Below are 23,543 nucleotides of genomic sequence, written 5' to 3' on the forward strand. Positions count from 1 at the left end.
ACTAGCTAATGAAACATCTGACTGTGATTTCCTTGCCGTGTGGGGATTACGCTTGTGTTGCCTAGCAACGTTGTTCATCCTTTTCACGTCAGGATCAGATGTCGGTGGACACGATGCCAAATAGTTCAAATCTGTGATGTGAATTTGTGCATAACAGGTTGATTGTAGAAAGTTCTTGACAGATTTGAACTATTTGGCATCGTGTCCACCAATCAGACCCAGAGGACTGGAGTTGCACAGGCATAAGCTACAAATGACATGAACAGCAGTCCACTTTGCAGGCAAGAGCGCCTTTATCAAGACTGATTTCACGTTATTATGCCTACCCAATGAAAGTTTCAGTCTCTGGAAAATAGTATCACCCCAGATGGGACTCGAACCCACAATCCCTGGCTTAGGAGGCCAGTGCCTTATCCATTAGGCCACTGGGGCTGTTCCGAATACATGTGACGAAACCAATGTTTCAATGCCATGCGGTTGGCAATTTTGATTTGACGAATATGCACGTGAATGGGGTTAAATCCAGAGTCAATTTGCATTTCGACATCTGATCCTGACGTGAAAAGGATGAACAACGTTGCTAGGCAACACAAGCGTAATCCCCACACGGCAAGGAAATCACAGTCAGATGTTTCATTAGCTAGTGGCTAACGTTAGCTAGCTTGATGCTCTTCGTTCACCTTACTTATTCATGCTATTCTTTGATAACAATTTTAGACAGCGAAAAGAAAATGTGTCTTTTCTTTTCGTATCTGTTTGTTCACTGTTAGCTAGCCAGCCAGCTATGCTAATTATAGCTAGAAAAAAATCTAATAGTGCTAACGTGTAGCAAATTTACCACTAACGTTACCAAGTGTTGTTATCTAGCTATAATCAATTTCTCCAAACTGAACAGTGACATAATGCAAGGGTAACTGCTGTGCCGTCATGGTAAGTCTTACAAGTTAGCCTACTAGTTGAGTAACATACTAGTTTGTTAGCTAAAAGTCTTGCTGTGTAGTTAACGTTAGCTAGTTAGCTTTTTAGATTAATCATTGTCGCTTGCCAGCTACCAGTCTATTTCACCTATCTGTGATATGTGACGAGGTTAATTTGAAAGTAATGGCAGGTAGCTAGTTTGACAGGATAAGTGCTACACTACATCTATTAAAACATGACCGTCTATCTTACCAAATGTGCAAATAGTGTTTGATTCCCGCTTTAGTAAACAAATTGCCAGCTGTCATGTCCACAATAAGGATTCTCTTCCTTGTCACATCCATCCAGATTCTGTCTCGGGTGAAGCCAGCAGTAGGTGGAGATTCTGCAGCTAGCGTCAGTGAGAAGAAGAAGAAAAACAAAGCCAAGAAGAGCCCTCGCCTGGAGGAATACCTCAACCAGAGAGACTACCTTGGGGCACAAACTCTGTTAGAGGTAGCCAGATAGGAACTCATGTAGCTAGCTGTCATGTGCAATCAGCAAATGAATGATGAGCAACTCTGTAATAAATGTGACAAGATATCATGCGATCTGTGAAAGTCCTGTGTCCTCTTAAGGTCTTTCTGTTTCCTTATTACAGTTGCATAGGTGTGTGTGTGTGTGAGCGTTGAGAAGGAGCGAGCGAGAGCACTGTGTCCTACTGTTGATGTGTTGCTTTGTCTTCCAGTTACAGCGAGATGTTGGAGAAAAAGAGGAGCATGCAGACCTTTGGATTGGCTACTGTGCCTTTCACTTGGGGGATTACAAGAGAGCAATGGAGGTGTGTGTGTGTGTGTGTGTGTTTGTGTGTGTCTGTGCGTGCGTGCGTGCGTGTTTGTTCAGTCAAATTAATTATTGTCTGAAAAAAAGCCATTTTTACAATACTCTATTTGACACATATGTCTATTTATATCCATGAAAGGAGTACAGGGCCTTGACACTCCGGTTAGAAGAACCAGGGGAGGTGTGGGTGTATCTGGCCTGCACTCAGTTTTTCCTGGGACTCTACAGAGAGGCAGAGGAGGCTGCAAACAAGGGTGAGTATTTAGCTAACATGTTTTGTAAATGTTCTGTTTTTCATCCTCCTGTTTCTATTTCTTGCCCTAGTCGATAAGGTGTTCCTCCTTTTTTCCTGTAGCTCCAAAGTGTGCACTTCAGAATCGCCTGCTCTTCCACCTGGCTCATAAGGTCAGAACTGTTACTTTTCTGAATTCTTTAATATGTTAACCATAATTGATTCACATTACTTTAATAAAAGATTTCAGTTGTTGTGTATGTTACATTTGTTTTAGACCTATTTGATGACTGTATTATTTCATTCCAAGTCATCGTCTCATCACCATAGAGCTGATACCTATGCTGTCTGACAAAAACTATTTTACTAGTTCTTCAAAGTAATTAAGGCATACTTTTATGACTGCTGAATACCAATTATCAATCATAGATCATGTATTTTCAGGTAGAGATACGTCACGAAGCAACTGCTCTCTATCCCTCTCGATCACACGTTATTCTCTCTCTTCTCTCCTTCTCAGACCAGACAAGTAGGCACGCAATGGATTATGGTCATTGTAGTTAATTACCACGTTTTCTTTGCTAAACTATGTTGAATATTGGCATTTTGGAAACTACAACCCCTTACTACATCGTACAGTTTGTGCTTGATTTGATTTATCTGTAGAGAAACTGTGCATTGAGCACAAAATGTAATTAAAATAATTGAACCGGCATCGGTCAGTTAGTTGTTTAAAGACGTAAAAATAACCAACATTTCAGTTAATCGCTCAGCTCTCAATACTTATACTGAACAAAAATATAAACGCAACATGATAGGGGCGTGGATCCGAAAACCAGTCAGTATCTGGTGTGACCGCCATTTGCCTCGTGCTGCGTGACACATCTCCTTCGCATAGAGTTGATCAGGCTGTTGATTGTGTCCTGTGGAATGTTGTCTCACTCCTCATCAATGGCTGTGCGAAGTTGCTGGATATGGGCGGGAACTGGAACACGCTGTCGTACATGTCGATCCAGAGCATCACAGACATGCTCATTGGGTGACATATCTGGTGAGTATGCGGGCCATGGAAGAACTGGGACATTTTCAGCTTCCAGAAATTGTGTACAGATCCTTGCGACATGGGTCAATGCATTATCATGATGAAACATGAGGTGATGGCGGCGGATGAATAGCACAACAATGGGCCTCAGGATCTCGTCACGTCATCTCTGTGCATTAAAATTGCCATCGATAAAATGCAATTGTGTTCGTTGTCCGTAGCTTATGCCTGCCCATGCCATAACCCCACCGCCACCATGGGGCACTCTGTTCACAACATTGACATCAGCAAACCCCTCGCCCACACAACGGTTGTGAGGCCATTTGGACATACGGTCAAATTCTCTAAAATGATGTTGGAGGCGGCTTATGGTAGAGAAATTAACATTACATTTTCTGGCAACAGTTTGCCAATTACACGTTCCCTCAAACATTTTAGACATCTGTGGCATTGTGTTTTGTGACAAAACTGCACATTTCAGAGTGGACTTTTATTGTCCTCAGCACAAGGTGTACCTGTGTAATGATCATGCTGTTTAATCAGCTTCCTGATATGCCACACCTGTCAGGTGGGTGGATTGTGTTGGCAAAGGAGAAATGCTCACTAACCGGGATGTAAACAAATTTGCACAAAATTTGAGCAAAATAAGCTATTTGTGCGTATAGAAAATTTGGGGGATCTTTTATTTCAGCTCATGAAACATGTTATACTTTTGTTCAGTGTACTTTTCTCTTTCTTTGTAATGCAACTGTATGCTACTGTAGGTGCACACCTACTTGTGTAATAACAAACCAATAGACAAACCAACCATGCCTTTCCTTTCTGTTCCCAGTTCAACGATGAGAAGAAGCTGATGGGTTTCCACCAGAACCTGGAGGATGTGACTGAGGACCAGCTGAGCCTGGCCTCCATCCACTACATGAGATCACACTATCAGGAGGCCATCGACATCTACAAACGCATCCTGCTACAGAATAGGTACTTATACTGGGCCATTCTCCCATGTCCCTTCATCAAAATCACTGATAGACAAGAGCATAGTCCCACAAGTCCCTCATATGCCAGATTACAGTGGTCCCACTAGTACCAATAGGTATTGTGGATTGTCTGAATGAGTCAGTGTCAATTTTACTGTAAATTATTATATCTATATACAGTAAACATACCATAAGCCATACATTTAGGATGAAGTATTAGAAAATAGGAAGGACACATTTCCTTGTGTTGAGACCGAGACAAGAATATGGAGGGAGGCTATAGTTATTTTGCAGTGGAGGAAGATGCATTGGAGAAAGTGGAGAAAAGTGCATTATATTGGACGGTGCAGTCAAAAAGCAAGAGAGAAAGATGCACAAGGACTTCTATTCAAGAACGCAGTGTGAGCTATAGGACTAGCTATTGCGTGTTTTACCATATTTACCATATTTACATATTTATTTTAACCAGAGATTTCCTGGCTCTTAACGTGTACGTAGCGCTGTGCTACTACAAGTTGGACTACTATGATGTTTCCCAAGAGGTGTTGGCTGTGTATCTGCAGAGTATTCCTGAATCCACCATCGCTCTCAACCTCAAGGCCTGCAACCACTTCAGGCTGTACAATGGCAAGGCAGCTGAGGTAAAGCAACTCTGTATGCGTCTACGGTCAAAACAGACTGCCGTGCATCTACACGCGTAACAACCACAGTCGATGTTCATGCCTACACTTGTCATTGTACAGCAATAAATAATGTGGTTAAATTTGTTCTTTTCTCTCTCAGGCTGAGTTAAAGAACCTCATAGACATCTCCTCCTGCTCCTTTGAGTTTGCTAAGGAGCTTATCCGGCATAACCTGGTAACCCATTCCACCACCTCTGTTGTGTGACTGTGTTTGCAAGACAGTGACCCCATGCTCTATAACCTTTGACCTCTATCACCCCAGGTGGTGTTTCGTGGTGGGGAGGGGGCGTTGCAGGTGCTGCCCCCGTTGATTGATGTTATCTCTGAGGCTCGGTTGAACCTGGTCATCTACTACCTCAGACAAGGTGGGCCTTAGCCACTGGTGGTTGTCTTTGAATCCTAATCCTAACATTGAAACGTTGAATGGCTCTTTTATCATCAATAATGTGCATCTTTATGTTTCAGATGATGTTCAAGAGGCTTACACCCTCATAAAAGACTTGGAGCCAACCACACCACAGGTAGTAATAGTTTCACATTATCAGGTGTCATAAGCAGAGGAAGTCTTGTTGTTTAAAGACTAAAGCCTTAATAGCGTACATGCAGTGTCTTAACAAAATCCATTTCGTTAAGGAGTACATTTTGAAAGGAGTGGTGAATGCCGCTTTGGGTCAAGAAATTGGATCGGTGAGTAAGTGTTTGACAAACTACCCGAAAACCTCCTAGGACCACACAGTAGAAATGTCTGAGTAGATTAGGAATGTCTTATAAACCTGGTTAAGTAGATCGTCACTGAAATCTGACTGACTGACTGTCTCTATTGCCTCCTCCTCGTCCCTGCCTGTATCTCTGCTGCAGAGGGATCACCTGAAGATTGCTCAACAGTTCTTCCAGCTGGTCGGAGGCTCAGCCAGCGAATGCGGTAATGTGAATGAATGAATCTAAAGCGATTCAACCAAGAAGCTAGGAGTTAGCGTGTGTGTGTGTGTGTGTGTGTGTATCTGCGTTGGAGTGAGCATGTGCGTCTTTGTCTCACTGTCTGCATCTCACTCTCCTCAGACACGATACCTGGAAGACAGTGTATGGCTTCCTGTTTCTTCCTTCTGAGGCAGTTTGAAGACGTTCTCATCTACCTCAACTCAGTCAAGGTTTGCATGGCCCAAAACATGTAGCATACAGACCAATAGGACAGTACACCACTTAGGCATGTTTGCACACACATAATCACTTTCTTTTTCTTTTTGCATTTGAGTGCTTGACATATTTATGGATTGGTGTGGAATTAACATGTATACTTGGGGAAAGGAGGCAAGCATAATTTCTGTTTGTTTATTTTTGGTTTGTCATTAACAGAGTTACTTCTATACCGAGGATACGTTCAATTTCAACTACGCCCAGGCCAAAGCTGCCTTGGGCAACTTCAAAGAAGCAGAGGAGGTACATACTGTCAACATAGAAAAATGCATTACTGCTTGCATGAGTAGTGTATTGAATCAGTTCAAAGTTCATGTTGTAACATTCTTTTATATTGGACTCAGATATTTCTGCTGATCCAGGGTGAGAAGATGAAGACTGACTATGTATACCTGAGCTGGCTGACTCGCTGCTGTATGTATCCAGTCTGAAATACATTATCCATTTGTTGTCAATACATTTTCAATACCTTTTACGTCAATACGATATCCACATGCATGATCTAAGAAACTAAATATATTACTAACTTATTTAAATACATATATTATCTAAATAGTGTTGTCTCTCCTCTCGCTCAGACATCATGAACCAGAAAGGCCGACTAGCCTGGGAGCTGTATCTGAAGATGGGGGCTTCGCCAGACTCCTTCAGCCTCCTACAACTCATTGCCAATGACTGCTATCAGGTGAGGCTCACTACTATTCTCTCTACTAACTTAGTTTCCAGGCTAACCACAAGTCAGCAATGGCTTAATCTCCCACACCAGACTTCCTCCACAATAGACTGGGGACGAGATTAGCAAAGGCCAAGCTTTCTCAATATTCAATGCAATTAAATGTTGCTCTGTCTGTCTGCTTTCAGATGGGTCAGTTCTACTGGGCAGCCAAAGCGTTTGATTCTCTGGAGAAGCTGGATCCCGACTCCAACTACTGGGAGGGCAAGAGAGGGGCTTGTGTCGGAATCTTCCAGCTCATACTGGCAGGCAGAGAGTCGAAGTAAGTATTGGCTAAGTTTCTTAGTCTTTAGTCCAATTTGGACAATTTGGACTTATACTTATACTTATACAGTCACCAACACATCAAATATGAAAATCTTGTCCTCCACAGAGATGTTTTGGTACATCATTTTTGTGCCTTGTGTAATTTACATAGCACGGTAAAGTGTGACTTTTGTGATTCAAGCTCTTTCTTTTTAACTTTATTGACAACCGTTATGGTAATGTTATGAAAAAATTGCCATTGTACAATATGACCTGTTCCTAACTTCCCATCACTAATAACCATTGTCTGTGGTTCCACAGGGAAACCTTGAAGGAGGTGCTGCCCCTGTTGAGGAGCACACAGAACCCCCAGGTGGAGTACATTATCAGAGCTCTGAGGAAATGGGCCAAAGACAACAGGGTTCCTCTGACATAGCAATGTCATAACGTGCTTAACTCACATAATACACTTACTACATGTTGTTATTACATTATATATGTGGTTTACATGTGCATTTTTTATCAGACTCTTTTACTAGTGAAAAATCTACAAAATAACCTGTTCTCATGAGTCATGCACAATGTGTATTGATGCGCTTTTTTGTACGAGTCACAATATTTATATCATGAAATACATGTTTTATTTGCAATGTATATAATTCTGTACAATCTTGCCAATCAATTGTATTGAAATGTGTATTTTGTATTACTCAAATGATGCTGATACAAGTATTAAACCGTATTCTCTTTATAAAGGGTTGTTGACCTTTTTCTCTATTGTTTCTTCTCTTTTCATTCACTAGTTCTGTCATGATGTTGTTTTTTTTGTGGCCATACTGACACAAATACTGTAGGCATACATTTGAATGAAATAGTACATGTACTGTCTTTTGAAGTCCAAAATGCCCTATTGCTAATCAGCTTCTTCCTCATCTAAATTAAAGGAAGTAGTGTCTCTACAAAATAACTGAACACAAAACCCATCAATTTCAACAGGTGTCCACCAATGTTTGCTTGTGTTGCGTCATAGGTAACTCACAGAGCCACCCAACTGGCTTGTTTGGTTCCTTTTGGGATTTACTGTGAGTGTAGCTAGGTCATTGTGGAAAAACGCACAATTCAGCATTTCAGGACTGAATGGATGACATAAGAATGGCATCAAAACAGATGCCATCCATTTTCTATATTAGTGAGCAAAATGCATAAATTATTCTGGAGACGTGATCTGATAAAATGTCCTTTCACAAAAGACATCTCCGTTAAGGTCATAATACTAGTGCCATCTTCAGATGTTCTTATTATCGCCTGTTGTGATAGGGGTGGGATTAAAATGGGGGCGAATGCGGTGATTGGCCATGATAACCGCCCTCGCTCACGCTCCTTCCGTTTTGTCTGTGCGCGCAGGCCCAGTGACCTCTCTCTGATATTTTATTTACTCCTGAAATCCAAGATGGCCACCTTGAATATCTCGATCCCATAGCAATTGAGGATGCAAGTAGCTACCGAAAAAACAACTTTTCCCCGACCATCTCATCCCCTGAAATTCAATTCGAATTGTGCGGATGACCCCCTTACATCTTATTAGCCACTAAATAGCCATTGCATTTTCGCGCAAACCCCTTCAATTTGCCAATTTGAAGTAGTTTCGCGAAGTAGCTCGCGCTGTCGCTGTCTGTCCGAAGCGAGGTTCAGACAGGCAGCACATCCAAATGGCCGAACCGAGAAAAGTACAATTTGTCACCCTCTCGGCCTTCGCTGCTGGATCAGCCACGGAGACTAGGAAACGCCGGTTGGAGGATGACGAGGCCGACATCGACTTGGATGTGGAATGCGAGGGCGACACGAAAGCGTCCGGGGCAGATGGTAGCGGTGGGCTTTTCGGCAAAACTAGTAGTGACAAGGACAACGCTGAAGGAAAACGGATTACCGTGCGATTGAATCTATCTCTGTCCGAGCCCAGCGATCAATCGTCGGCCGAGTTTAACTACAGCGAACTCATCCAAAACATCCAGGTATGACTCCTGTTTGGCCAAGAAAGACATGGATCAACACCAGTTGATTTTATTAACTTGGTTAGTGGGGACTTGTTGTAAGATAGGATATGAAAGTGGGTGTATCTTGTCTTTCCACGGAATAGCGTGGTCGGTGGGAGGAAATTACTAGTCACGGACTTCACACAAAAGACCCTAACTCAGCCATTCATGAAGCCATTCACTCAAATCACTTGGTACTCAACTCGAACGGCACGTCAAGATTACAGTTGTAGGCACGCCTAATGCACATGCAGTGATAAAGGTTGTCTGGCGTTACCTGTTTCCTGTTCTTGTTAACTTGCCAACTCTCTTGTTAGTTTACACCAGTCATACAGCCATTAATATGGCACGTAGAATAAGTGCCCCAGTACAGTTGAGTTTAGCCTCCTATGGGTGACATATTGAAGATCAGTCAGGGCTGAATATATGGAGTAGGTTTGAAAGTACAAGGATGTATCCTAAATAAAGGGAGTGCAAATATCGGTATTATATTACCAAGACACTCGGTGGTGTGTACAGACATCATTGCATGGTACAGTAGTTTACGCTTTTTTTGTTACATATTTGCATAGCGATTATGCTGAATATATAATACATTGTTCTCCAACTTGTACAAGTGATACTACTTTATAAACCAGCTGTAAATATAAATATAAATGCTTCCTCACCAATGCTATTTGGGCAATATGATTGCATGACAATATGCTTTACATCCAGTACAATAACAACACAATATTATTTGTGACTTTGTTCGTTGTTTTTTTATTGTGGGTAAGTCCATTTCTTTTACAGTACACTTTTCTTCACCCATTCCCCCCCTTTCTAGGCAAAAAAGATCACTCCTTCTCCAGCCCCAGCCCCGACTCAGACTCCAACTCCTTTTATCCTGCCTCCTGCCCTTGACCCTAGCGACCATTTCAACAATGACGAGAGAGAACGACTGCAGGTGGAGGCCCTGGCCAAGAAGTTTGAGAACAAATATGTATGTTCTTTTTTTGGAGCCGTGGTAAAACCTTGTGCTCTAATAACACCACTTATAAGATACAAGTTTTAAGATTAGTTTGACTTTTTGTTATCTGGTTAATAGTTAGTTGTATCAAGTTTTAAGCCTGTTATATCTGGTTATAAGCCATGTTTTTCTCGTTTCTGACTACTGGTTATACAGTATGTAGATGTGAAAGTATGTATCGCCTGTGACACAGGGCAATGCGAATGCAGCAGGAAAGAGGAAGAGGAAGGATAGAATGCAGGATCTGATTGACATCGGCTTCGGCTACGACGAGACCGACCCTTTCATTGACAACTCAGAGGCTGTAAGTATCCCTTTATTTTTTACCTTCTACACCCCTTCATGTGGAGAAGGCATGTTAGGCTGTATTATAGGTGGAGAAAACAGGAATCTGCTCGATTCTGGCAAACTCCTCTCTGGAGTTTCGCTTCCTGTTTGGAGCAGGCTTAAGACTGTCAATCCGCTGTACTGCAGCGCCAGCTGTGCCATCAGAGACTCTGGGTTCGCACCCAGGCTCTGTCGTAACCGGCCGCGACCGGGAGGTCCGTGGGGCGACGCACAATTGGCCTAGCGTCGCCCGGGTTAGGGAGGGTTTGGTCGGTAGGGGTGTCCTTGTCTCATCGCGCACCAGCGACTCCTGTGGCGGGCTGGGCACAGTGCGCGCTAACCAAGGTTGCCAGGTGCACGGTGTTTCCTCAGACACATTGGTGCGGCTGGCTTCCGGGTTGGATGCGCGCTGTGTTAAGAAGCAGTGCGGCTTGGTTGGGTTGTGTATCGGAGGACGCATGACTTTCAACCTTCGTCTCTCCCGAGCCCGTACGGGAGTTGTAGCGATGAGACAAGATAGTAGCTACTAAAACAATTGGATACCACGAAATTGGGGAGAAAAAGGGGTAAAAAAAAAAAAAAAAGATTGTCAATCAACCACAGCACCACAGTGACATGTTGTTGTTTTTTGTTGTTGTCAGAGACTCATTGAAGTTACTCTGTGTTCTGCGTCTATGCTCTCTCCTGTGTGCTATGAATGTAACAGCTGCCATTTTGTTTTCTGTGACAGTATGACGAGCTGGTCCCGGCCTCCCTGACTACCAAGCTGGGAGGGTTCTACATCAACACGGGCACGTTGCAGTTCAGAGCTGCTTCCGAGTCCGAGGGAGAGGATGGGGGCAAGGATGTCAAACCCAGAGTAAGGATGGGATACTGGCATGACGTATTGTATACAGTGAAATTACACTATATTAGTCAGCTGGGGTCAATTCCATTTCAGTGATATCAATTCAGGAAGTAAACAGAAATTCTCATTCATTCAAAATCAATGAGAAAATCCATGAATTTTTGTTTACTTACTGAACTGATGAGAATAATTGACCCCATCCCTGATAGGAGTATGACAAACCTGCTTTATTTGTGTTTATCCAACTGGTTTTGGTTTTTCATGAGTTGTGTCTGTGCCTTCCGGTGGTAGCAGGAGCTGAAGGATGGCGAGGAGCAAGTGATCAAGAGACGAAGGAGGAAAGAAGGAAACAATTTGGAGGAGAAGAAACCCCGGAAGAACAGAGTGCCCAAACCAGGGTGAGATGATAGGATAATGGGATGGATAAATCGCTGCTTCTTGTGCCTGTCAGGCATGTCTGTACCTTCACAGATTACAATTTCAGATAGAATGGTTGTTGAATAATTTGGATGATTTTGTTCTTGCTGTAAGAGCAAATCATCTAAGGGGACATTGCGGTTCTATGCATATTTCTCAAATAGAACTGAGCACATTGCAAGAACCATTCCTCAAAATGTCTTGTAATGGTTTTTGATTCAGTTTTTATACCTCCCCGCGTCAAACCCTATCAAATGTGTACTGAAATTGAAATGTGTGCACTTCAGCATAGAATACAATAGACAAATTCATCATATTTTTGTTCATTCCTACCCATGTACAGATATGTCTGGCTATGACATGATACAATGTGATGCTCTCTCTGAATGGCTCGTGGGCTTGTGTGACAGGCCAAGTGTCCTTAACAAAGGCTCCATTAGCTACGCTCTGATAGGCTGATCACTCCGCTGCCATAAATACTCCTATTCCCAGAAATAGACCAGCAGATATTACGAGACTGTTTTTTTCCCTTGTATCATATTGAAAATACATTGCCTTGCTTATAGGTTTCTTGTCTTTGAGATTACACATCAGAATATCCCTCAATATTTTCTCTCTCCTTTCTCTTTCTTCCTTTTCTCTTCGCACTCTTTCCCCTCTTCACCCCTCTCTCTTGTCTTTCTGACCCAGGGTGTCGTCTCTGATGAACATCCACCGGCCAGAGAAGAAGAAGAGGAAGAAGCTGATGAAGGACTCCTTGTGCTTGGCAGCCATGTTGCGCCGCTTCACCCGGGAGAAGCAGGAGATGAGGAAGATGAACCCCACCGCGCCGCACCCCGGCATGGGTAGCTCCGTGGCCAACGCCCCGCGAGCCAACCACCTGCTGGCTAACTCCCACCTGCACGCTAACGCGGCTAACAACGACGTCTCATTGGCCGAGCTCACCGCGGACCCCACCATGATGTCACTGCTGGGCTCGGCAAATGAGAAGGAGCTTCAGGATCTTCTGGGTGACCTGGACTTCAGCCTTCTGGACAGTTCGGCTAATCCGCACGTGGCCACGCCCGGGAGAGAGAATGGCCTGATGGGAATTGGAGTTTCAGCGCCAAAGCCGAGTGGGGGCGGGTTAGGGAGGGGGCTGGGGGTTTCAGGGGGTCTCCTACACCCACCTCCGCTCCCTGACGGCCTGCCTGCTCCCCTCATCAAGCGCATCGAGGACTTACGGGCGGTAGGTCTCACTGATGAGTCTCACTGATGAGTCTCACTGATGAGTCTCACTGATGAGGCTTTTCCAGTTTATCATAGGTTTATTTATTTGGTTATTTAATGTTTATGTGAACATCCCTTGATTTAATTGTTGAGTAACTTCCTGGAATTTTGTACAGTTGAAATGTGTGGCAGCCATTTTCTTAAACCATGACGATATCACTTAAAATAGTGTTTCAGTTCTTGGACGATTTGTAATGCATTTCTTGACAGGCTGATAAAAATGCAAAGAGAGGTTAGAGAGGAGCAGAGCAGAAAGGAAGAGCGGATGAGAGCAAAACACATGAAAGAAAGGTAGACTAGCAACAGACAACTGGTGGCCAAAAGGGAGAGAGAAGAAAGAGAGAGTGACAAATCGAGGATGAGCAAAAACTGGCAAGATGCGGATGCAGCCATTTTGATAACTGACACGGAAGGCTTATTTTTGCTTTTGTGCATCTTTCCATGGAAGACAGTATGCTCACCAACCTCCTTTCTTCACAGGCCTCTCATCAGTTTGATCAAGAGGGAAGGAAGAAATTCTTCACCCTGGATATGAATAACATCCTACTGGAGTGAGTTTGTCATTCTTTTGACACGTTGTACATCTCTCTCCGTCTCCACCCTGAATGTGTCATACTGCTGATATTGGAGTCGATTCTTCATCTCTTTCCCTGTCTTTTTCACCCCCACTCTGTTCCACATTCTTCCCAACATCCTTCTCTCTCGCTCAAATTGTTTTATTCTTTGTCGTCTCTCCTTTATCCCTTTTCCTTGCTTACCATCTTTCTCTCTCCATCCCCCCTTTCTCTCACTCCTGTTACTTCCCTCTGTCGCTCCTCTCCCTTCCCTCCACTCTCTCCTCCCCCAGTATTGAGCTGCAGGTGCAGGAGCAGCCGATGGGGCTCCGCGGGGAGGTGTATTCTCACCTGGAGGCCTTTGTGCCCTGCAATAAGGAGGCCCTGCTCAAACGCCTCAAGAAGCTTAGCCTCAACATCCAGGACGACCGTCTGCGTACGCCCCTGTTGAAGCTGAAGCTGGCTGTGTGCAGTGTGATGCCCGAGCAGATCCAACGATACAACTTGGACTGCATGGTCAAGGCTGCCAAGTAAGAAGACTACAATACTCCATAGTGTACTGCAGCCAAACTCAACAGGCGGACCGCGGTCCGGATGCGGACCCAGAAGGTGGTCAATACGGACCGCGGCTCCCGACTTTACATTTGGTATTGCATTGGGCAGTTTGTCATCCCCTGACAGAGAGCCATTTTGATTTAGTACCTGTCAGAAATGTCCAGTTGATCAAATAGCCCATGTTAGGTATATGGGTACGCCCAGGGGCCTCGACACCCAGCGGGCCCCCATTTGATTTTGTTGAGTCATTCACTCAGGTATCATATGGTAAAATGTGTAGAAATGCAGGAAATTAGCTTTAAAACGGCAAAACATTTCTCCACCAACAAGAAGGATGTGAACAATTTGAACAGTTTGTAGTTGTTGGAAGGGGCGTTGTTACTACGCCAATAAATGACTAAATTCATCCTGACTTTTGCCACCTAGGTAATTTGTATGACCGGACCTTCTTAAATAGTTGAGTACCCCTGGTATACTGTAATGCCATATCGCTAATCCATAATGGTTGTTAGGTTATTTGTAGTGCTCCACTCTGCCTGTGTTCTTCACTGCTTTCATTTATATGCGTCTCTGCCTCTGCGGGAATATATTGAGGTTGGTAGAATATGTTGGTTCTGAGATGTGTGTGTGTTGGACCCTAGCAGGCAGCAGCCCGGCGAGGGAGAGAAGAACGGATCAGAGGAGGAGGACGAGGGGAAGCCGGGGAAGAGGATGATGGGCCCACGGAAGAAGTTTGTCTGGGACGACAAGCTCAGGTAATGGCCCATCCACTGCCCTCAATCAGATCTAATTTATTTGTCAGTTGTCACAAAGTGCTTTTATAGTAATCCGGCCTAGACACTAAAGTGAAATTCTCGAGCAAAGTCATAGAGAAAATGGCTGATTTGAAAATATAAAAGATTAGTAAGCTTTCTTCATTTGTGTGTGTGTGTGTGTGTGCGTGTGTGCGTGTGTGTAGGTCACTGCTGTGTAACCTGGTGCGTGTGAAGTTGAGCTGCTATGAACTGGAGTCGTCTCAGTGCTCTCTCTCCGTGGAGGATTACCTCAAGGCCTTCATGGAGAACGAGGTCAAACCACTGTGGCCCAAGGGCTGGATGCAGGCCAGGATGCTGTTCAAGGAGAGCCGTGTTGTACACAGTCACCTCACTGTCAACATGTAAGTTATCTCAACTGTAGTTGGACCTTATAAATAAGTTGGCTTTATAATGGCAATTATACCTTTTATTGTATATATGCCTGATTGACAGATCAAATACAATATTATTGGTCGCATACACATATTTCGCAGATGTTATTGCGGGCGTAGCGAAATGCATGTGTTCCCAGCTCCAACAGTGCAGTAATATCTAACAGCGCACAACAATACACACAAATCTAAAAAGTAAAAGAATGGGATTTAGAAATATTAGGACGAGTAATGTCGGGGTCCATAGTATAAATATACAGTGCCTTCGGAAAGTATTCAGACCCCTTGACTGTTGTTGCGTTACAGCCTTATTCTAAAATTGATGAAATACATGTTTTTCCTCATCAATCTACACACAATACCCCATAATAGCAAAGCCTAAACAGGTTTTTAGAAATTTTAGCAAATGTATTAAAAATAGAAAAACAGAAATACCTTATTTACATAAGTATTCAGACCCTTTACTATGAGACTTGAAATTGAGTTCAGGTGGATCCTGTTTCCATTGATCATCTTTGATCTTTCTACAACTTGGTTGGAGTCCACCTGTGGTAAATTCTATTGATTGGACATGATTTGGAAAGGCAAAGTTGACACTACATGTCAGAGCAAAAACCAAGCGTTGAAGTCTAAGGAATTGTCCGTAGAGCTCCGAGACAGGATTTTGTCGAGGCACAGATCTGGAGAAGGGTACCAAAAAATGTCTGAAGCATTGAAGATCCACAAGAACACAGTGGCCTCCATCATTCTTAAATGGAAGAAGTTTGGAACCACCAAGTTTCTTCCTAGGGCTGGCCGCCAGACCAAACTGAGCAGTCAGGGGAAAATGACTTTGGTCAGGGAGGTGTTCCTCTATGGAGATGGGAGAACCTTCTAGAAGGACAACCATCTCTGCAGCACTCCACCAATCAGGCCTTTATGTTAGAGTGGCCAGACGGAAGCCACGCCTCAGTAAAAGTCACATGACCACCCGCTTGGAGCTTGCCAAAAGGCACCTAAAGACTCTCAGACCATGAGAAACAAGATTCTCTGGTCTGATGAAAGAAAGATTGAATTATTTGGCCTGAATGCCAAGTATCACATCTGGAGGAAACCTGGCACATTCCCTACGGAGAAGCCTGGTGGTGGCAGCATCATGCTGTGGGAATATTTTTAAGCGGCAGGAACTGGGAGACTACTCAGGATCAAGGGAAAGATGAACGGAGCAAAGAGATCCTTGATGAAAACCTGCTCCAGAGCGCTGAGGACCTCAGACTGGGGCGAAGGTTCACCTTCCAACAGGATACGCAGCGAAGAATGGGAGCTCCACAAATACAGGTGTGCCAAGCTTCTAGTGTTATACCCAAGAAGACTTGAGTCTGTAATCGCTGCCAAAGGTGCTTCAACAAAGCACTGAGTAAAGGTTCTGAAAACTTATGTAAACGTTATTTCCGTTTCCCTGTTGTTGCTTTATGATAATGGGGTAGATTGATGAGGGGAAAAAAACAATATAGAAACACACACACACACACACACACACACACACACACACACACACACACAGTATGTGATGGGATGTATAGACTATATGGATAGAAGATGTACAGAATATCTGAATAAACAGATGATTGATTGACAGATGGATTAGCATTCCTGTGCAGATGTTAACTTAACACACCATTGGTTTCTCTGTCCAGGGCCAAGAAAAGGATGGTCCCCACCCCCAGGGCTAAAGCAAAGGTCAGTGAAATCTCTTCACTCTCAACTGACGTTTGTAACCTTTTCTACAAGATGGTTATTTGGTATTACTTGCGGTGCCATGTGTTCTGATGCGAGTCCAATGCAAACCTTTGTCCTATCCCTGTGTTCCAGGAGGGCCAATGGATCCAGCAGAGGCCCAATCTCCCCACCGCCACCACCCCTTCTCTCCCCCACGTCCCCTCCACCCCCTCCGTCATCCAGGCCCGAGGGACCTCCTCGTCCCCCTTGGAGCCCATCTGCCTGTCCGACTCGCTGGACGAGGACCTCCGCGCCCCCTCCCTGGATTCCGTCTCCCACGCCCTCGCCTTCCTCAGCCAAGCCGCCAAGGGCCTGGGTCCCCACGGCAGCGTCACTGACCTCACCCTCACCTCCCCCCTCTCTCCTCCGCCTCTCCAGATCCCCAACTCCTCCCCCCCCTCCATCACCCCTCACTACTCCCCCTCGTCTTCCCTACTCACCTCACATTCTCTTTCCAAGATAAACGCCAACTCGTCGACAACGGTGACGATGCCATCGATGGCCAACATTAAGACCACACTATCTACCTCTCCCTCCACTTCCACGGCGTCGTCGGCTCGCATGCAGCTCGCGGGGGCCACGTTGGTGTCTCGTGGCGCCGACGGAGTGTACGGCGTGATGAAAGGGGCAGGCTCTATGGGACAGACTCAGAGACACAATGTTAGCATGGCGACCTCCACTCACAGGCAAGGGGGCATGACTGGAGGGAGTAAGCTCCACCCACCGTCGTCCCCCTCCCCGCCCACCAAGCAGCGTCCCCCTCCCACAGCCTCTCCGCTCCTGCCCCCCCATCAGAAGGTCGCCCTGGGCATGGGGGTGGCAATACCAGGACTGGGGAAGAACAGTGTCAAAGCCAACAGCAGTAGTAATGGCAGTGCCATGATGAGCAACATGCCCTCCTCCTCCCCTCAGTCCCGTGCCACCAACTCCCACTCACACCCCCAACAGCTCAACTCCAAGAGCCCCCAGCAGCTCAACTCTAAGAGCACCCAGCAACCCTCCTACCTCACCTCCACGGTGGGCTCCTCACCCTCCCAGTCCCCCTCCCACCACCAGGGAAAATCCAAGCCCCACCACCAGTCCAACTTCATCACCCCCATGCAGGCAACCCTCACCAAGTCCTCCCACAGCAACAACTCCTCCCCCATCATTAAGCTCACCCCTCGCCCCCCTGCCCCCACCCCTCCTCCCATCTCCTCCCCTTCCTCCTCCTCTTCCAACCTCCTCTCTCACTCTCAAATGATCTCCAGCCCTCTCCAGTACCAGTCCCCCAAGACTGCCGGTTTCCGCCCCCCATTTAGTGTCCAAGGTGGGGGTCAGGTGAAGTCGGGCCAGGGCAGTTATAGCTTCGCGGGGAGCCAGAAGGCTCCGTCTGTCATTAGCAGTAGTAGCGTTAGCAGCGCTACCTCCAACAGCAGCCCCATGCGCATGTCGCCCGTCACCAGTCGCCCGGACAACAGCCCCTCCCCCTCCGGCACGATCTCGACCAATCACGGTCAGAGACAGAGGGCCGTGGGCGGATCCAAGGCTGTAGGCAGTCGGGTGCCCACGTCAACCATGGCCACACCCTCCGTCACCTCACACCTGACGCAGGTGAGTCAGCCAATCACAGGCGACCAGAAAAAGTGTCAAGAAGAGTGAAAAACAGGATCAAGAGAAGCACCTTTTAGATACTGACTGCATTTGTCTCGCTAGAGTTTTGAGCATGTTCTGCAAAGACTTGGCCAAGTTGTCAGAACAGAAGAGAAGGGAAAAGATTGTGTCAGGCACTTCACATGTCACCTGATCCCTTCTCTCTCTCTCTCTCTCTTCCCCCCCAGGTGTCAGCTGGCAGTCCCCTCCTGGGCGGGCCACTTGGCTTTGGGATGTTGGGGGGGCTGGTGCCCGTCTCGCTGCCCTTCCAGTTCCCCTCGCTGCTCAACTTCACTCCTCCTGGAGCCCCGGGGGTCAGCGGCCTGGGCACGGGCGCCAACTCAGGATACAGCCTCTCACAGAGCGACTTAATGGGTGAGTAATTGGCAACTGGTGCCCACCTGGCAGTGGCTCCACAAGACTGATCTTTCAAAGCACCGGGCATGCAAATGTATAGGATCAAAAATAAAGCATTAGTTCTCTACGGTTCAGTAGAACTTTTAGGGCTCTTAATACCACAGAAAAAGTCTGTACTGTACAACATGATGTGATAAACGTCTTTACATAATTTGCTACTTCATTAGTATGACGTTTTATTGGATGGATTTGATCAAATGACAAAGAAAATCAGTGTTTATTAAGATGGCAAAATATATGGAGCCGCAGTTAGATTTGTTTGTGGTCCCTTGAGATTCATCTAGTCTTAAGTTTGTGTTACTCATGGTCAGTGTTGTGGTGTGCAGTGTGTGTGTGCAGTGTGTGTGTGTGCGTGCTGTGGATCCATACTGAAGTATAACCAGCTCTAATGTGCCTCTACTGCAGGTTTCTTACTGTAACTCTTGTCCTGCCTGTCTCGTTTTCTCATCCAATCCCTCACTCCTTCTCCCCCTCCGTCCATCATTCATCCATCCATCCATCATCCATCCATCCTCTCCTTCCTTCACTCCTGTGTTCTTTAATCCCCATTTTATCTGCCTTCACTTTCTGATTTGATGCTTTCCTTCAATTCTACTTTCATCTTTTAATGTTCCGTTTCTCACCTTTATTCTCCTCAACCCCTTCCCCCTCTCCATTCTTCTTCTCGTCTGTCCACCCCTCCCTCCATCTCTCCTCAGATCTGTATAAGAGTCTCCAGTCAGGGTCACAGGCTGCTCTACCTCCTCACTTGCAGCTTGCTTTCTCAGGTAAACTTCACACCTCCTCCTCCCGTACTTCTCTCCTCCTCCCTTACCTCCCTCCTCCTCTACCTCCCTCCCTCCTCTTCCCTTCCCCCACTTGTGTTGTCATTCCCCGCGTCATGTTGATATCGCTCACTCGCTGTTTGGCTGTAAAGTCTTCTTTCCCAACCTGTCTGCCTGCTCCAGTGTTAGTGGTGATCTGCATGCCTAGGTTAACACTAGAGGCACGTGTCTTGTCTGTCGATGAAGAATACCCTCCCTGTGTGTTGGGTATGTTTCTGCATCTTCATGTATTATTATTTTACCCCCCCCCCCCTCCTCAGATGCGAACCAAAGCCAGGGTGGCGACATGAAGAGGAAGTCCCACTGACCAATAGAGACGGACAGAGACATCCACTAGGATCACTTTGATTGGACAGATGGACATAATGATGTAATAATACAGGGGGGTGGAGCCTTCTTCCCTCAATATGGACCTGAAGAATCAATTCCCCCTCACCATGACAATTTCTGAATTTAATTGAACTGTATTTTTATTATTACTGGATTTAAAATGGACCTCGGGTGAATGATAAATGAAACTTTTTTTCCTTACATTTTTTTTTCGTGTCAACATGTTTACATGACCGACCTTTATCACTGTGGAATGAGGACAGGGTCGTATTCATTAGGCTCCAAACGTAGAAAAATAAATACAGAAACAAGGACGGACTGCCTGAACACTCGTTTTCGAAAAAGTGTTTTGCTATGTTGTGTCGATCCGGTCGTTTGGCGCGGTCTGTTTTACGGACCACCCCGCCAGTGACGGTCTGATCGATGACATTTTCGCTCGATTCTACATGTAGAATCCGTTTGCAAATTACGGCTGGCACTCTGTTCAGAGGTGCTAAGTACTCTCGGCCTGCAAACGCTACCAGTGTGTCCGTTCCTTAATGAAAACCACCCAGGAGAGGGAGCACGCTGTTAGCGAAGTCATTTAATTTGAATTTAAGTCTGTTTATATTTTTTCTCGTCTAAAGCAGATTTGAGTATATATTATTTTTTGGTCGTTGTCTTGACTGTCTGAGAAAGGTAGTTGTTAACTTGTCTCCGATGTGAGATGGTGTGTCCATTGAGTTGTATTGTTTTAAAGTCTTCTCTGCTCCCCACAACTGACTGTTAAGGGTTAAGGTAATATAGCTAATATAGATATTGATAAATTATTTGTAATTTACACAGGGATAAAAACAACAATATTTAGTGTGTGTGTGTGTGTGTGTGTGTGTGTGTGTGTGTGTGTGTGTGTGTGTGTGTGTGTGTGTGTGTGTGTGTGTGTGTGTGTGTGTGTGTGTGTGTGTACGTACACACAACCTACATATATTATTATATATTGTATTTTCTTTCCAGGTCGGTCTGTGCTGTGTGTGTGCAAATTGCATACCCTCTTTTCTCTGTTGTGTGTGTGTTTGAGAGAGTGAATATTCCCCTCTCTTGCTCAGCGTGTCTTTGGTGCTGTATAATCACACTGGACCTTTTCTGGAGAAAAAACTTGAACTGTAAAAGCTAGACTCCTCTTGGAGGGTGAGAGAGGGGACAAAGATGCCAGATTGTAGCCTACTTGAACTTTTTTTTAAATTGTAATTAATTTGCTTTGTAAAAAAAAAAACGCTTATCAACTCAAACACACTCAATATGACAAAACGCCTTAGGTTGTAAGTTTCATTAAAGAACTATGCAGGACTATAAATGCTTCAATGCAAAAGTGCAAGTCGTCGCTTGGCTTTCAACCTCTTACTCAGCTGTCAATGCATTTCTGGGAGTTGTGAATGTTTGTGTGTACGTATGTCTGAGTCCTTTTCCCATCTAAAGAACTCTCCCTTCTCACCTACTGAATACCTCTCTAGAAACTGTTCTTCCTTACTCTCTTCCTATATCTGGGAAGATCTCAATAGCATACTCCTCACTTCCTCTCTCCTAGTCGTCTTCTCAAAACCCATTGGGGGAGAAGGTCAGAGGGGAGGGACCTCTGGCTTTCTTGCCTCTGTCCATCTCTTATCATCCTTCCTTCCAATGTCAGTATGAATGTCGACCAACTGCACCAAGAATGGCGCCAAAGATGAGTTTCCTAGCATATAGATGGGGTGCCTTGGTCAGTGTGTGTGTTTTCCTATCATTCTCTTTGAAATGTACCCATGAGTGTTTGTCTGTGGTCTGTCAGGATGTCATGGTGAAAAGTTGTTTTTTCTGTGACTGGAGCAGGTGACATTTTAAAGCTTTTGGGGCGGGGGGTAAAGATTACATTTCATGGTAACTGGTTACTTAATTCGGTCTCTTTTGTAGATGATTTTTGTGTGTTGATTTATGGAATAAAATACAGTTGGTTTTCAATAGGTCCTGATTCATTTCTTTGTCCCTGTCTTCCGTCCTCCATTGTGATCGATGTCTTTCAAAAGAACACTTCTAGTTCTGAAGGTAGGGCACAACTACACTCTCGAGACACCTGTTAGAGGAAGCTCTATTCAATCTGTATTGTAGGGCACAACTACACTCGAGACACCTGTTAAAGGAAGCTCTATTCAATCCGTATTGTAGGGCACAACTACACTCTCGAGACACCTGTTAGAGGAAGCTCTATTCAATCTGTATTGTAGGGCACAACTACACTCTCGAGACACCTGTTAGAGGAAGCTCTATTCAATCCGTATTGTAGGGCACAACTACACTCTCGAGACACCTGTTAGAGGAAGCTCTATTCAATCTGTATTGTAGGGCACAACTACACTCTCGAGACACCTGTTAAAGGAAGCTCTATTCAATCCGTATTGTAGGGCACAACTACACTCTCGAGACACCTGTTAAAGGAAGCTCTATTCAATCCGTATTGTAGGGCACAACTACACTCTCGAGACACCTGTTAAAGGAAGCTCTATTCAATCCGTATTGTAGGGCACAACTACACTCTCGAGACACCTGTTAGAGGAAGCTCTATTCAATCCGTATTGTAGGGCACAACTACACTCAAGACACCTGTTAAAGGAAGCTCTATTCAATCTGTATTGTAGGGCACAACTACACTCGAGACACCTGTTAAAGGAAGCTCTATTCAATCCGTATTGTAGGGCACAACTACACTCTCGAGACACCTGTTAAAGGAAGATCTATTCAATCTGTATTGTAGGGCACAACTACACTCTCGAGACACCTGTTAGAGGAAGCTCTATTCAATCCGTATTGTAGGGCACAACTACACTCTCGAGACACCTGTTAAAGGAAGCTCTATTCAATCCGTATTGTAGGGCACAACTACACTCTCGAGACACCTGTTAGAGGAAGCTCTATTCAATCCGTATTGTAGGGCACAACTACACTCTCGAGACACCTGTTAGAGGAAGCTCTATTCAATCTGTATTGTAGGGCACAACTACACTCTCGAGACACCTGTTAAGAGGAAGCTCTATTCAATCCGTATTGTAGGGCACAACTACACTCTCGAGACACCTGTTAAAGGAAGCTCTATTCAATCCGTATTGTAGGGCACAACTACACTCTCGAGACACCTGTTAAAGGAAGCTCTATTCAATCTGTATTGTAGGGCACAACTACACTCTCGAGACACCTGTTAAAGGAAGCTCTATTCAATCCATATTGTAGGGCACAACTACACTCTCGAGACACCTGTTAGAGGAAGCTCTATTCAATCTGTATTGTAGGGCACAACTACACTCTCGAGACACCTGTTAGAGGAAGCTCTATTCAATCCGTATTGTAGGGCACAACTACACTCTCGAGACACCTGTTAGAGGAAGCTCTATTCAATCTGTATTGTAGGGCACAACTACACTCCGAGACACCTGTTAAAGGAAGCTCTATTCAATCCGTATTGTGGAAGTTCATTTAAAGACAATGTTCCTGCCTTAAAGGTAATTTCCAATTGCCAGCTCAATCAGAATTT

General features: G+C 45.0%; 2 protein-coding genes and 1 non-coding gene across 5 annotated transcripts; 2 read left to right on the plus strand and 1 right to left on the minus strand.

Annotated features, from left to right (window-relative positions):
- Nucleotides 1-359: 359 nt before the first annotated feature.
- Nucleotides 360-432, minus strand: trnar-ccu. The gene has a single exon. It is a non-coding gene; the product is annotated as a tRNA-Arg (tRNA).
- LOC110493545 (intraflagellar transport protein 56) lies at nucleotides 430-7,604 on the plus strand. The gene is made up of 18 exons (XM_021567885.2): nucleotides 430-930; nucleotides 1,267-1,413; nucleotides 1,646-1,738; nucleotides 1,880-1,994; nucleotides 2,096-2,145; nucleotides 3,847-3,992; nucleotides 4,461-4,632; nucleotides 4,775-4,849; nucleotides 4,937-5,039; nucleotides 5,140-5,195; nucleotides 5,308-5,361; nucleotides 5,533-5,596; nucleotides 5,734-5,822; nucleotides 6,028-6,111; nucleotides 6,213-6,282; nucleotides 6,447-6,553; nucleotides 6,730-6,863; nucleotides 7,169-7,604. Exons 1-18 carry the CDS (start codon nucleotides 928-930, stop codon nucleotides 7,281-7,283), a joined length of 1,677 nt encoding a protein of 558 aa, XP_021423560.2. The 5' UTR covers nucleotides 430-927; the 3' UTR covers nucleotides 7,284-7,604.
- Nucleotides 7,605-8,263: 659 nt separating this feature from the next.
- LOC110493543 (ubinuclein-2) lies at nucleotides 8,264-21,981 on the plus strand. Of its 3 annotated transcripts, none has more exons than XM_036949475.1 (15): nucleotides 8,264-8,859; nucleotides 9,707-9,862; nucleotides 10,083-10,193; nucleotides 10,947-11,075; nucleotides 11,355-11,461; nucleotides 12,171-12,708; nucleotides 13,230-13,300; nucleotides 13,597-13,833; nucleotides 14,500-14,613; nucleotides 14,817-15,014; nucleotides 16,721-16,763; nucleotides 16,896-18,395; nucleotides 18,623-18,809; nucleotides 19,550-19,618; nucleotides 19,936-21,981. In XM_036949475.1, the coding sequence occupies exons 1-15, from the start codon at nucleotides 8,557-8,559 to the stop codon at nucleotides 19,980-19,982; spliced, it is 3,810 nt and encodes a 1,269-aa protein (XP_036805370.1). In that variant the 5' UTR covers nucleotides 8,264-8,556; the 3' UTR covers nucleotides 19,983-21,981. The 3 variants fall into 3 exon arrangements, with proteins under 3 accessions (XP_036805370.1, XP_036805371.1, XP_036805372.1); XM_036949476.1 differs by having other exon boundaries at nucleotides 11,358-11,461; XM_036949477.1 differs by lacking the exon at nucleotides 19,550-19,618.
- The last annotated feature ends 1,562 nt before the right edge of the window (nucleotides 21,982-23,543 follow it).

The sequence above is a fragment of the Oncorhynchus mykiss genome, chromosome 17 (assembly GCF_013265735.2).
Source record: "Oncorhynchus mykiss isolate Arlee chromosome 17, USDA_OmykA_1.1, whole genome shotgun sequence".
In the NCBI taxonomy this organism is placed as follows: Eukaryota; Metazoa; Chordata; class Actinopteri; order Salmoniformes; family Salmonidae; genus Oncorhynchus; species Oncorhynchus mykiss.

Coding starts and splice junctions, on each gene's coding strand:
- LOC110493545 (XM_021567885.2), top strand. Junction 1,995..2,095: donor AGAGGAGGCTGCAAACAAGG/GTGAGTATTTAG, acceptor TTTTTCCTGTAG/CTCCAAAGTGTGCACTTCAG. Junction 2,146..3,846: donor TCTTCCACCTGGCTCATAAG/GTCAGAACTGTT, acceptor TTCTGTTCCCAG/TTCAACGATGAGAAGAAGCT.
- LOC110493543 (XM_036949475.1), top strand. CDS start 8,557: ATGGCCGAACCGAGAAAAGTACAATTTGTCACCCTCTCGGCCTTCGCT. Junction 10,194..10,946: donor TCATTGACAACTCAGAGGCT/GTAAGTATCCCT, acceptor TTTCTGTGACAG/TATGACGAGCTGGTCCCGGC. Junction 16,764..16,895: donor CCCCCAGGGCTAAAGCAAAG/GTCAGTGAAATC, acceptor CCTGTGTTCCAG/GAGGGCCAATGGATCCAGCA.